Source organism: Thunnus albacares, chromosome 8 (assembly GCF_914725855.1).
Source record: "Thunnus albacares chromosome 8, fThuAlb1.1, whole genome shotgun sequence".
Classification (NCBI taxonomy): domain Eukaryota; kingdom Metazoa; phylum Chordata; class Actinopteri; order Scombriformes; family Scombridae; genus Thunnus; species Thunnus albacares.
In genome coordinates this window covers 5038553-5053127 of record NC_058113.1, presented here as the reverse complement: position 1 = coordinate 5053127, position 14575 = coordinate 5038553, and the positions used below count along the sequence as shown (strand labels likewise).

Here is a 14575-nt window from a genome sequence, read left to right as displayed (position 1 = left end):
ACTGGAAAGACCTTCAAGTGCAGGAGGGTATTTCATGTTAACATATCTCCCGTCTCCAAACAAACGACTTTAACGTTCCATAAACTGTCAGAATTAACAGTCTTTAAATACAATGATTCCCAGCAGCTGTTTAAAAAATGCTACTGTTAACTGTCAGTGACAATTTACACCCCTCCCGGTGGCTTGCCCCTGTTATCCAAATATGGCCTGTATCTGAATACAGTTAACACAAACAAATTCTCAACACGGTATTCAATTATCCACTAGAATAAAAAAGTGAGACAGAGAAGGAGTATTAACAGCGCACTGTGTTCAGCAGATGTACTTTATTTCTTTCAAAAATCTCTTTCAACTTTCTGTTACATCTTATGATGCAAACATCTTGCTTCAAAGTGAAACATATTGTCTCATATTTTAAGCTGTAAGTTGTGTCAGCTCATGTGAATGTCGAAAAGTGCATTCTGGGTGACAGATTAGCCCGCAGCAGTTAGCTCTACCTTAATCAACCTGTATAGAGACATCAGACAGAGAGAGAGAGAGGTATGAATATACAAAGGAGGAAGTGGTGTAATGATGTGTTAAAAGTGACCCCGGTCTGTCTGTCCTTTAGTCATTATGAAGACAGATCTACTGTGTGTGTCGTATGAGCGCTCTCTGCTGCTCAGTGCCTCCCCCAGGAGCTGTTTAACCATGGCTACTGAGTGTGTGTGTGTGTGTGTGTGTGTGTGTGTGTTATATGTGTAGTAAAAAGTGAGTTTAAGAGGATGTAATCACAGTAATGTGACAGTAATGTGACTCTTGAGGAAAAAGGACAAAGAAAGAATGGGGCTGAGGTAGAAAGTGCACACATTTGCACTATCCAACACACACACACACACACACACACACACACACACACACACACACACACACACACACACACACACACATTAGAAGAAATACTCACAGTGCCCCCCACTATCCTACCCAGAGGGTACCAGGCTCTTTCATCAAACCAGTTGAGGAACTCATAGAAGCCGTTGGTGGTGAGGTGGTGAGTCGACCTGTAGTTGAACCTGCAACATCAGAGCAGAGGCAGAGAGAGAGGACTGTTAGACAGAGCACGTACCAAAAACAACAGGAGCAGCTACAGAAGACATCTGGGTCTCGGTGAAGGGATTAAGCTCAGCACACCTAACTCTTTCCGTGTGGTTCAAACACAGTCTGGTGCGTTTGAGTGCGGGGGATTTACCCTGATGCGTCGGAAAATGAAAATGTTTAAAATACAGATGTGTTGTTGTTTGTGTCCTCCTCCATGGATTTTGACAGTTTTGGCAACCTGGTGGCAGGAAAGCTGGGCTGTGAAACGATTTTGGCATAGTGGCCACCCTGGGTAATTACGACTTCCAACTTCATGACCTGACACACACTGGCCCAAAAAGCGTTGTCCTGGTCCAATAACATCTGTAAAGTCTAGAGGAGCTGTATAATGAAATGATTTGATCCTATTCATGTGTGCAGGGATCCAACAGGAAGTTCGCTGGCTTCTAGTGGAAGTCTCACATTCTCTCAACTGGTTCTGCTGGAGAAGGACTCTGGTGTGTATGCTCAATGGGCCTGAAAACGTCGAAGCGTGCAGGATATCCTGGTCGTTTTTATGGCTGGAAGACGAAAGCATGTCAAATTTTTTGATGTACGATATATGAGCAACTTTCTTTCTGTCAAAAATATTTTTATCAAGCATCTTGGTTCATCTACAGATGACAATGAGTCAGTTATTGCTCTGTTAAACACTTATAAAGACATTCGATGATGACATGATCAGTATATAGTAAAAACTGGCTAAAGAAAAGAAAAAGGGAAAAGCGGAACATTAATGACAACCAGTTAGACTGAGAAGGACATAAGGGGAGAAGTGTCTAGATAATCACCCTAACCCACTACAGTTCCCTGTGGATTTTCACTCATCACATTCTTTCATATTTGCATGATATTATTAAATGTTATGAATGGAAAATATAGTTTCTCTTCTAATTTTAAGCTGCAAAGTACTTGATGAGGGGTTCCTAAATTCTATCACACTGAGAGAGTTAGTATTTTCTAAATGTAAGGTGTTAATTAAGTCATCCAGCCACATCTGAATAATTGGAACACTTGTTTCACTCCAGAGCTTGTGTAAGGATTTTTTTTCTTTTGCCGTAATGAGGCTATAAGAAAGAAAAAAGATTCTGGTCTAAAGTCAGATTCATTGTTGATTCAGATGAGCCGAGGATGATAAGTAAAGGATCTGGTTTTAGATTGGTGTCAACGACCTCACAGATAATATTAGAGGAGCCAGACCAAGAGGGACTAAGGGACTTAATGTTGCTTCAACAGTCTGGCCACTGAGCAACCAATGAATGGGATGTAATCTTGTAACACAGTATCCAATTCTCTTAACTACATCCATGGTATGTCACCTACTTTAAGAGTGTAAGCTATTTAATGTACAGCATAAACATACCCATGTATGTTCACAAGACATAAAGTGAGATGTGTATAAAAAGAGAACAAACAAGTGAAGAGAAAGAGTAGACAGTGAAATGTTGATTCAATCTGCCCCAGATCAAACTGAAAGCCTAACCTCATAAAACTTCTGACTCTCTCAACATAATTAACCTGAGCAAAGCAGGTCTGCTGGCTTTGAGTCAACTTACTGTAGCTGTGCACACAAAACATAAAAGTTACACACTAAAAGTATGAAAAAAGTATGAGCAGAGTGCACTGTGAGCAGGTTGGGGGAAAAGTTGACATCAAACAAGCTTAAACTTAAAGCATTTAACTGAATTTAAAAACTGCGGTACTGAAATGTACAATAGAAGAAACTTCAAAGTCCCAGCTATGAACAAGTTTGGGAGTTATGACTGTGTCACAACAAAGCCACGGTATGGAAAAGATTTCAAAGTTGTAATACCGTAGAGGTAAACTGATGAAGAACAGACAGCACTGCAGACTAACTTCTACCAGAAAACTGCGAGGCTGAGACTGAGGATACAGCAGCATGAGAAGAGATACACAGGTGACCTGAACATCACTGGAAACATCAGTGCCACAGTCAGCCAGCCGCTTCCATCAGCGAGCACTATACGTGTGACAACAAGAGATATTTCAAATTGAAAACTGTAATAGCGTTGGGATGTTTGTACCTGCATGTGGGAATTACCACAGTGTCTGATACTTCAGGATTTAAATGGAGTAAAGACAAAAAAGAAAACTAGTTTTACTTGCATGGAAGTATATCAGGATCCAATCACTTGATGCAAAAGACCCAGAAGTCTAATGAACCAAGGTGATTAGAAAGCCAAGAGTGTCACTGAATAGACTTCCAACAAATGATTGAACACACATTAATACAGTCGGGCAGGTTCAGACACCGTCAGACAGTTCACACAGCAGGGATCTGATCCAGCCTGGGACCACAAGGATCGTTAAGTCTGTGTCTGCATCAAAACTTTTCACAATAAGACACTTCCCGTCTCATTCACAAGTAGTGAAGTGTCAGACATATTGTTCAAGTGTATGTTTCAGGACATAAAGCAAAAAAAAAAACCCAAACTAAAGCTGTTCTTTCAAGATTCAAGATTCACAGATGCTATGATGCTAGCTGTAGCATTCAAACTATATGGTTCTATATGGTTCTTGAGATAGCATCAGTGCACAACATCCTTATAGGTTTGCACTGCACCTGACTGACAGGCCTATAGTGTGGTGGTAGTGGGGAAGATCATAAATACATTATGTTGTTTTCTCTGAAGTCAGTTCATGTCAGGACAGGTCTATGTGTCCAGATTACTAGCAAACACACAAAAATGCAGTAATCTGCTGAAAAAACAATCACTGTTATTTGACAGGGAAACTGGCATAAACACGTCTTTTCCTCTACTACAATCTCAGCTAACAACACGGCAGACACTAGACTTTACTGCCATTTCCTTTTAGTCAAGCAAAGAGGAACTGAACAAAAATTACTGAGACAACTTGAGTGGCTCTATTCACCCTTTCTCACACTTCTTTTACCTGCATTTTTTTTCCCTTCCTTCTCATTCTTCCTCAACCTTCTGTCTGCCTTTTATCTCTGAAGTTGTTTACAGCCGGCGATACTTTAGGAAGAACAATCCGACTAAAGCCTTGTCTATAATGAGGCGGGGTCTGGTAGATAGACTGCTGCTTTTGTACAAATGCAGCATCTAGCCCCCAGCTTTCAGACAGAGACTGTGCTGGTACACAGCAGTTAGAGTCTGCTTGTCCCCTGAGCTTTTTTTCCACAAGTATTAAAGTGCTCAATACAAACTGTCCCTCCATGAGAAACAGGAATTTGATAGAGGGATTGCAGCATATGGCTCGCTCAGCCCCCTTCGGAGTGAGTGCTAGATTGCGGGTATGTGCGCGGGGGCTCGTGCACGCTCTTGAGGCTCAGCCATATGATTGAAAGAAGAAAAAAAAAAAAAAAAAAAGAAAGAGGCGAGAGAAAAAGTGCCTGCATGTACACAGAATCCATTGCGTCTTTGGTGCTCTGGTTCCTGCCTAGTTTGACAGAATGCCTCTCATTTTCCCGTTACAATCACAGTCTCAGAAAGCCAGTAGAAATCCCAAAACGTTCAGCCGGCGGACAGAAGAAACACTTACCACCGACACTTGATTCTGTGGATGATGGGCTCTTAAACCCTTTCCATCCTAGGTCTCAGGCGAAGCAAAAATTCTGTCTCACCCGTGGGATCCGAGCTCATTAAAACATAGGGGAGCTCTTTTCATGTGCAGACTCGCCAGAAATAGGCGAAACCGGCCTTTCCTGAACCAGATGAGGACATGAAATGAATTTCCAACCATCAGATAAACGCTGGTATGTTTCAGCTTTAACAGGTGAATTTGTCGGTTCGACTGCTCTTCATTTCAGATTCTTTTTCTTCTCTAAAACTGTATCTAGCCAGGTTCAGATCATCAGGCGGCTGTGAGAATCAGCTGATATTCTTTATAAATGACGACGGTCGTTCTATTAGCAGTGCAGATGAGAACATCTGATCATAAATTAAATGCAGATAAATAAATGTACATCAAACAGTGCTTTCACTGACTGATCCATCATGGCTGCTTGATCTCCACCATGCAGGTGTCTGAGTCAGGTGATGATCCTGTGTGGACCAACACAGACTCTAGTTCATGCTGTTAACTGCTCCCTGCTGACATCAGACAATCAGAGTCTGTTGACTCCTTTAAATCTGAACTAAAAACTCATCTTTTTGCCTTTAACTGAGTACTTCATGACCTTGTACTGCATGTCAGTTTCAGTCTCAATGAATTTACTAAGAGCTGTCCTGTTGACGTGATTATTGCATCAATAGCTGTGTGTCCCTCTCTCTCTCCTCCTGTCCTCTCTCTCCTCAGTTCAGCCTCACCTTATGTCTCTCTCTCTCTCTGAATGATGTCTTTATCCTTCTCTCTCTCCTGTGTGAATAATGTCTTTTCTTGTCTCTTCTCCCGTGTGTGTTAATGATGTGATGTGAGTCTCTTATGTGTGTATATGTCTGTCCTCCTGCCAGGTCTCCATGGTGATGGAGGTCGCATGGATCAGGTCCTATTCTGTTCTGGTGGCACCTGGAAGCTGCGTGGCATCTTCTTCATCACATTCTTCATAAATATTATATATCCATTATATTTTTTTTTATTCTGTTCAATGTTGTATTCTGTAATTTGTGGTCTGTTGTGCACACACAACATCTATTGCACGTCTGTCCATCCTGGGAGAGGGATCTGTTGCTCTTCCTGAGGTTTCTTCAATTTTTTTTCCCAATAAAGGGGTTTTTAGGGAGTTTTTCCTAATTAGAATGGACAGAGGATGCTGTATTGCTGTACAGACTGTAAAGTCCCCTGAGGCAAATTTGTGATCTGTGATATTGGGCAATACAAAATAAAATTGACTTGACTTGATGTAATCAGTAAAGCAGGGCGTCAGTATGTTTGGGCTCTAGGGGAGTGACAGATCACAAAAGTCAGTTTGGATCTTATCACAGTTTTGAGTCACAGATCGGAAATCAAAAAAAAGAGACAAATATAACTTTCCTTTACATTAATTTTGTAAAATGTAGTGAATGAAACAATAGCCTGTATCGACATCATCAAAACGTGATAACTTACAAACATGATGTCACGTCTTGTCCTGCAGCTTAATTTGTTGAATGAGCCACGAAACAAACATACAACAGGGAAAAGTGCACCGCTAATGTCAGTTAGCAGCTAGATAGCTAAACAGCATGTAAACATACCTGCAAATATCACTTCAGACCTGTTAGATGCTGTCTAGTGACAAGCTGTCTGTCCATGACTTGTAGCGACAGCACTTTATTTATTTTGTCTCCAATAAGTCATTACATTTTTCAATTAATCCACAGTTCACATGCAATGCCGAACTGTACAAAGTTATTTTCCAGATGAAAAGAAGCTCATGGAGAATTCTTGAGAAAACTTTGTGTGTATCTGTTAAGTATAAGTGTAATATAAGTTTTATATATTGAAAGTATTATCCAAGGAATTAGTATCGGAGTTGGAGCTTTAATTTCTTGCTCCATGGCCCCTAATCAGGGTTTGCAACTTCAAAAATAAGACTTTATTATTAAGAGTAGTTTGTGGAATGGAGAGGGACCAGGAATCAATGCATCTGTATTAGATTGGGGCCTATTCTACTCACATTAACTCAGTGATCAGCATCAGCCTTAAAAAGCCTGATCAAAGCATCCCTCGTGGGTCTGAAACCAAGTGATGAGTTCAGAGCGTAATATAATTCTCAGACAGGGACTGCTGCACATAGCGTCCTACTTATGTCAGACACATCTTTGTGCCTGGAAGATAAACTAATAAAACAAATATAATATGTATGGCACCACTATTGGCTGGATGAACTGCATTATTTGCTTTTAGCAAACAGCTTTAGTGTGCAGAATAGAATATATTCAGATGGCCATTTGTTCAAATCCACTAACCAATGTGTTGTTTTCCTCTTGGTTTTTCACTTACATATATTGCTGACCAGGCGAATGCATGAGAGATTATTTTTACTGAACCAGCTTCAAATCCAGCACTAAGCTTCCATTAGCAGCAGCATTTCTGGGCTGAATATGAATACAGCTTGGGTAGCACAACACTGCGAAAACAACCACCAATCATTCTCTGTCTATTGTCATTAGGTAAATAAGTGTTAGCTTGACAAATTAAAGTCTGTAAATAAGTCAGACACACAGCTGAAAGCTTTATTGCAGTGAGGTAAATCTATTTTACCGCATATGTGGGCTGACTGTAGCACCTTCTCTCCAGGTGGCCGACATGGAAGCGGTGAATGGAAATAAAAATGCAAGCATTATTTGGACTAATCACCATGGCAGCAGTTGTAGCAGCCTGTCACTGCATATTGGAAATAGTCATAGTGTGATGTGTATCTCTGAGGTGTGCTTTCATACGTACCAGTAAACAAACTCAGTTCCTTTTTTTTTTTTTTTTTTTTTTAGGTGTGTGCAGAAATTCCTCAGGGTCAATGTGTGTTTTTATTTTGACAGTAACTATAGTGTCTCCTTTAGCGATCACCCTGTGGTAGGTTTGAAATGCTGCAGTGCAGTGGCAGGGTTGCTATGCTGAGCTCTCATATATGGCACATGATTGATGATGGACACCAATCCATAGTCCTGCTTTTAATCATTGGAGACAAAAAAAAAAAAAAAAAAATCAAACTGATTTACATTTTTCATCCAATCAATCACATCAGTTGTGTCTAACAGATGTATTTATTGCTTGAGATGGAGTTAGTCTATTTAACATCCCTATCTCCCATCTCTCCCATCTCTTTGCTGTGTCATCTTTTCAGGACACCCTGCTTCATCATCTCTGAAAATAAGTGCTCTCGGTCTACTCTTACTCCTCCCTATGTGCACAGACAATTGCTCTGCTGTATCTTTAAACATGGCAGATGGCCAAAGAGCAGCCGAACTGAGGGCAGCGTCACCTCTTAATGACCCGTTCTACTATCTTTTCCAAGGACAGGCAGGGCAGCTGCAGCCTCTGCAGGGTGATCATGCTACCTGCTGCTTTCAGATAGCGTGTGTGTGGGAGCCTGACGCAGGAGGACTGGAAAAAACACACAGCTTTGAGGAGATGACAGGAGGTGGCATCAAAGAGACTAACGCACAGCTGCACACTTCAATCACACGTACAAACACACGGGCTGATATGCACGCAAATAAAATAAAGCATGAAAAAGATATTTACACAAAAAAAAAATTCCCCAAAGACTAAGTGTTATGCATGTTTTCTCTATGGCTTAAAAATGTTAACAAATCAGACCATCGCAGTATAAAAGCAGACAAATCATTATTGTGCACACTGCGTTTCAATCACCAGATGTAAATGTGATTTGAAGATTCACAAGAAAAATGCAGCGATGCATCATTTCCTGCAGCTGCCGTCTTCTGACTTAGTGTCCCTACCCCATCCCATCCTTCACAAGCTTAATTTCATTGTAGTGAATAATGGGTGGGGAGTGACCATTTGCTTAAGATACAATGGAGCCAACAGATACTGCCATCACAGACAGATGTTCCCTGTAACTGAGCAATTGTTTCTCTTTTTAACTGTATAAGGTGCTCCGACAGCAAAGAGGAGGGCGAGCTGCCTCACCGTCACGCAAACCAGCACCACTGAAGTGGTTTTATTTCATATATTTTTTATGTGATAACACTGCATATGAAAATGGGTCATTTGGGGAAGATGGGACCAGGACATATTCTTGTGATGTATAGATTCTGTAGGACACTGTGACATTCTGTTTTAAAGCAGGGTACGCTTGGGGAAACCACTACTAGAACAGTAAATCCACCTAAAAATTACGCAAACACTTCATTTATAGAAACAAATAACTGTCAGACAATTTGTTGAAGGTTTGAGGTGCTACAGTATATCTCTGGCCTCGGCAACAGCACGCTGTATGAACTGCACCCTTCTCACATCCAGACTGTTCAGTCAAGACTCACATGGAGTCTCACAAGACAAATACTGGACAACAAAAACAAAGCCTGAAGTCTTTATCATGCACATGTGCTTTTGTAGAAACCCTGTCTAAAATACCTGTGTAAACACAGCTAGGAGATCAGGTTTCTCCAGCATAAATCTAGCTATATCTACAGGATTTCTCTAATCCCAAACTCCAAATAAAGAAACCACATTTCTTGTTTACATGATTTAAAGAAATCACTTTACTGAAGAGAGCCTGCAGTCACCAGGCTAGTCAGGAGCAAGTAAATCCACTGAAGGAAGATTTGAAGTAAAATACACCATGACAAGCATGACCACACACACACACACACACACACACACACACACACGAAAGAGCACACATGGCCCCAACTTTCCACAACTCATGTAATATATAATTCTCACCAAACCACTGTACTGTTGCACAATACTGTCCTGTTGACCTCTTGCTTTTACTCTTGTTTGGAAAGCACTGTAAGTTCATTCACAGTCAACTATTAAAACTGAGTAAACTGTGAAGACTGGAATAAAGTAAACTGAAATAAAAGTCTGGGCAAATAGGTCAGTAGTCCAACCTGTAAAAACATCACACTACAGCACTAATGAGACATGTGAATGTATAGCCTGACACTCACACCGTTGTGTGTCTTTGTTCTGATTCAGTTGATTGTTAACAAGCAAAATGACCAGCGATGGGAGCCGCAACATAGAGTGAAAACAGAGTCCACGTACTGTTAGCAGCCTATTTACTATAAAGTGTAATATCACCCGGCTGCCTGTATGGGGTGTCACATCACACCAAAATAGCACAATATCAAGTATTTCAACAGTCTCCTGGAGAAGAGCCTCACATACTTCTTTTATGTGTAACAGAAACAAATACTGTATTTCTATAAGCTTTCTGATGAGAACCGTTCAGCTCACCATCACAGCACAAGGTCAGGATGAGACACAAACAGAGTGTCTTTATTGTCTCTGAGAAGGAGACTGAAGCTGGCCCAGACAGCCATAGTTTCACAATACCGCAGGACTGGAGATGGGGGTGAGAAGGGCAGCGGGTTAAAATATATTGAGCTTCGTACCGCGCTGGAGAGTGCTAGTCATACGCACAGAGAGGAGTGGGTAGAGGTCAGAGGCTCTGGGGTAAAATAGTTCGAAACTATAATAGCGTTTTCTGTTCACCTACGTGGCCTGTGCTGGCTACGTTGTATAAGTGGTCAGCGGAGGGGACGGGCAGGGCTCCTTGAATGCTTGATGAGATGGGAGCAGCCAACATGAAAGAAACGAGGCTATCTTCTCCTGCCTCTCCATCCGTCTGTAACCACAAACAATCTCCTAAATCGCCTTCATCATCTCCAAACTCCAATGGCCCAATTCTAAGTAAAACCTAATTTCACAGTCCATGAAGATAGAAGACGGAGGGGGGCTCGTTCTCCTCTGTACTGTTGCGTTGTTCTGAGGCTTGGCTGAGATGCGATCTTCCGAGAGAGAGTGAGAGAGAGAGAGAGAGAAGATGGGAGGAGGAGAAGATGACAAGGAACAACAAAGAGGAGACATGAGATTAGTAAAAATTGATGTAGAGGGGAAGAGGAGGAGTAGAGGAAGGCAAGAGCCAGGTCACATGAGAAGAATGCTGAGGGAAAGAGCGGGAGTGTGAATTGGCAGATAACCTCGACACACACGGCACATGTGATGATACTGTGTTTTAATGCCAATTCAATACATTTTGTGATTTTATTAGGCTAAGTGTGACATATTATGATTATTGACACTAGGGCTGTAATTATTTATCATTTTATTCATCAATTTTTTTTCCGATTAGTTAATTAGTCTTTTAGTCTTTGTCTTTAGACACTTGTACAAACAACCAGGATTATTTTATGACATACTGTTCACTACAAAAGTCCCAAATTTTTTATCTACAGCAAAATGTGAACATTTCAAGAAATTTTACATCACATTGCATTAGTGTTCATCTCCACTGTGTCACAAAAGCATCATGCTTTCCTGACTGATTCCAACACATACAGTAAATACAGTATCTGTTGGGACGGTGGGAGAACAGTCTCTACTTGGATGAAGCTGATAGATCTGTAAAACCAAATTTAAAATCTGTCAACTGAAGGTGTTTGTTGTCATTATCCGCATCGTGTGACCGTGTGATTTTTATGATTTTTTACTTTTAGATTCCTCTAATATTTTCTCCTTTCTTTTATTCTGTTTTCAGTGTGCTGTAAAGCATTTTGGATCAACTCTGCTGTTCATGTAATGTGAACTTTTTATATTAATAAAGTTGAGTTGCAATCATTTGTACGTACACTGAAAGGAACACAGCAACTTGAAGTTTAAAAAGCACATTATGAAGAGTTTCAGTCTTAGTAATACAAAAAAATAATGCACGAGTGAGTTCATAGTTAACTACATTAATTAATTGAAAATGGCTCAGGGAGTGTGTTTGCAATATTAAAAATCATCATGATTTACAATTGTGACTTTACCCACAACCCCACCTCTAGCAGAGAGAGGAGTGTGTGAGCTGAGGCTGAGGAGTAGGAGAAGGAAAGCTGCGAGACACAAAGTCACACACGGCGAGAAAAAGAAAAAACGCAATTAAAAATTGTAATCGGGCTTTGCCGCTTATTAAAAAATATGAATTACAAAGCACGTGTTCACATCTGTGTCTCATTAAAGAAACTGCAGCACTTGGAAATAGGCCCGTTACATGATGCCAGAATAAACAGCATAATCTCTCATCATCTATTTGAGGCAAATAATCCGTCTACCTGTTTCAGCACGTTGTTTCCAGAAGGTTTCAGCATTTCAATTGGTTGCAATCTGCAACCTCGCCACTAGAGGCCACTAAATTCTACACACTGATCCTTTAACTGCAACTGTGGCATAAAATGATCTTAAATTACAATAATATCATTTATTGCAATTATTTCTAGGAATATATATATGTATAAATATATCGTCCAACAAAAGTAGTTATGGTGACAGGCCTACTTGTAAGTCATCTTGAAATGGACCCAGGAGTAAAACTGGTTCTCAAGATCTAAATTAAAGCCAGTTGGATGGGTTTAGAGAGAGGAGGCACGGGAGGAAGATGAAACAGAGCATGTGGAGACGAGTGAGCAGAGACTCGTCTTACTTTGACGTGATGTCACAGCTTCTCTGTGCAGAGGTTCAGAGTAACTCCACACGAGATTTGACAACACATCACATGTAGAATGTGATAAAACACGACTGTAGCGAGGAGACACAGTATATCCTTCTGTAACAGCCTGACCTGCAGTGACAGACATGACTGAACAGACAGTGCTGAAGTTTGGATAACTGTCAATTTAAGTCAAGCAAACACATTTGGTTTTCATTAGCCTTTTAACCCGACTTTAATGTGCAACTGTGAACTGACTAAACGGAAAATATGAAAAGACTCGATCGAAATTAGCGGTGAGAGAAGTTGAAACGTGAATGAGAGGGAAAGAAAGAAGCAGACAGAATGACACCAGAGAGAAAAGTGTACAAGATTAACCTCCCACATCCCATTTTGTTTGGTTAAAGAGTCGGGGAGGTGCGGTATGTGGAAGTCAGAGCCACAGAGTGAAAATTAAGCCGGTTTAGAGCCTAGGGGGAGGAGGAGGACCTCACACAAAAGCATTTATTAAAATCTGATGATGTCTCATCAAATTCCTGCAAATCCTATATTGCAGTAAGCGGCGGAAGGCGGAGGAGACACAATGAGGATGGCTGCACCTGAGTATGACTGGCTGATTAAAAAACAGCACCCAAGGCTTGGTACCGAGCAACAATTGCATAATTCCCCCTTAACTCTCCCCTCTCTGCATCCTCGCTTTCTATAAGCCAAATAAATCAGATGGGACAATTTCCAAACTAAATCAACCTAAATCCTCCTGCTCAGCTTGCACCTTGGAGGCTGTAGACAAAATAATGGATCATAATTTCGAAAATTACACAGGGGGGGTGGAGACTTTCATTCATTTTCTAAATCACCTACAAGCTAGCAGCAGGGGACAAAAGAGACAGAAATGATACTATATCACATGTGGTCTCACACTTGGCCAGTAACAGAAGCCCCAGGGCAGCTTTAATAAAAATTTGCTTTAGTTATCTGAGGAGCCAGAAAAGTAGGCCTATCAGTAAACTGAGGCTCAGACCAGTGTCATAACTGCAGCTAAAGAGGTGCTTTAATTCTCTGCTAAAGAAAAAACAACATGCCTGCTGCTCTCTGGAGGAAGAGCACTCAAAAAACATCAAAATTGTCCACGAGGTTCTATATAAAGGCTTGTAGAATTAGGCCTATTATTGGCAGGTTACAGGTTCAACTCTGGCTCCAAATGAAAAAACAGTGAAGATGGTGAGTAACTAATGTTTTTTTGCCACCACAATGTGTGTTGAAAATGGTCCCTCTTTGGGCTGAAATGAAGCACACCTTAAAAATCCTATTCAGAAAAGTCATTTGAGTTAGTAGGCTATTTCATGCTCTGATTCTCTGCATTTCAAGTCCATTTCAGAAAGTGATGAGAAAGAGAAGAAAACCTTTAAAGAGGAGCGTACTAGTGTGGCCACCGTTCCCCCTCGTCTCATCATGTTGGTGTGATTCCTTACATCAATCTGTGCTGTTCACTGTTACGCCCCATGTGCCTTTGTTCAATTTTGTATCAGTGTTGTTATGTCCTTGTAGAAAAGCATGAAAGCACAAGAGTCCAGCGTAGTTTGAGAGCATATTTTAATGCAATCGAGAAACCTCAGTTTGCTCCAGCAGGGTCACAGTGATGAGAGAAGGCTACATTCACATACTTTTGGCCATTAGGGGGCAAAACAACTCCAAAGCAAGTAGGAAGACACACAGTCCTGACATATTATCACCTTATAAAAAGGTGTAATAGCTAACATGTTAGCCAATTTCCTATTTATGTATCTAGAGACATGGAGCAACGTTGTCATCCCACCATCCCATTAGGCTGATTATCCTGAACATCTGATGAATGCAAGTCAATGTTCACTCTCATTTTAGCTCAGTGTTGGTCTTTAAGCAGCTATGTGTTTGACGTTGTTCACTAGTTGTATCACTAGTGTTTGGTGCTGGACAGGTGGTGCACAGTTGGTTTATCAGATTTTCTGCAGGTGTACACAGGGTTGATTCAAGAAGAAACCAACGAGTCAGAAGAGGCTGAAAAGCTCTGTGGAGCTCTGCAGAGTCAGATTAGAATTCTCTTCACTGTAAAGCAAACATTTGATTCTATTTTAATATTTACTATCAATGCAGCTTTAAGGAAACATTGGATTAAAGGAAATCATTGCTGACTCCACCCTGTGCTTTCATTACAGACTAAGTACATATTCAAATATCTGCAGCAACTGCTGAACAAAGGTCAGAGTAAAGAAAAAAAAAAAATCAATGATTACCACGAGCATTGCTCTTTCATAGGAAAGGCAAGCATTCACACACACATCCAGCAGGGAGGCCTGTGTTGGTATGGTATGTGAGTTTGGGGAGTGGGAGTGAGGAGGTAGCCAGAGT

General features: G+C 40.9%; 1 protein-coding gene across 1 annotated transcript in view; it reads right to left on the bottom strand.

Annotated features, from left to right (window-relative positions):
* The window catches only part of LOC122987317 (dolichyl-diphosphooligosaccharide--protein glycosyltransferase subunit STT3B-like), a 60974-nt gene that overhangs the window by 22929 nt on the left and 23470 nt on the right, over positions 1-14575 (bottom strand). Inside the window, exon 2 of the mRNA XM_044359131.1 lies at positions 947-1055. Coding sequence (XP_044215066.1) covers positions 947-1055 — 109 coding nt within the window. The remainder of the gene's footprint in view (positions 1-946; positions 1056-14575) is intronic.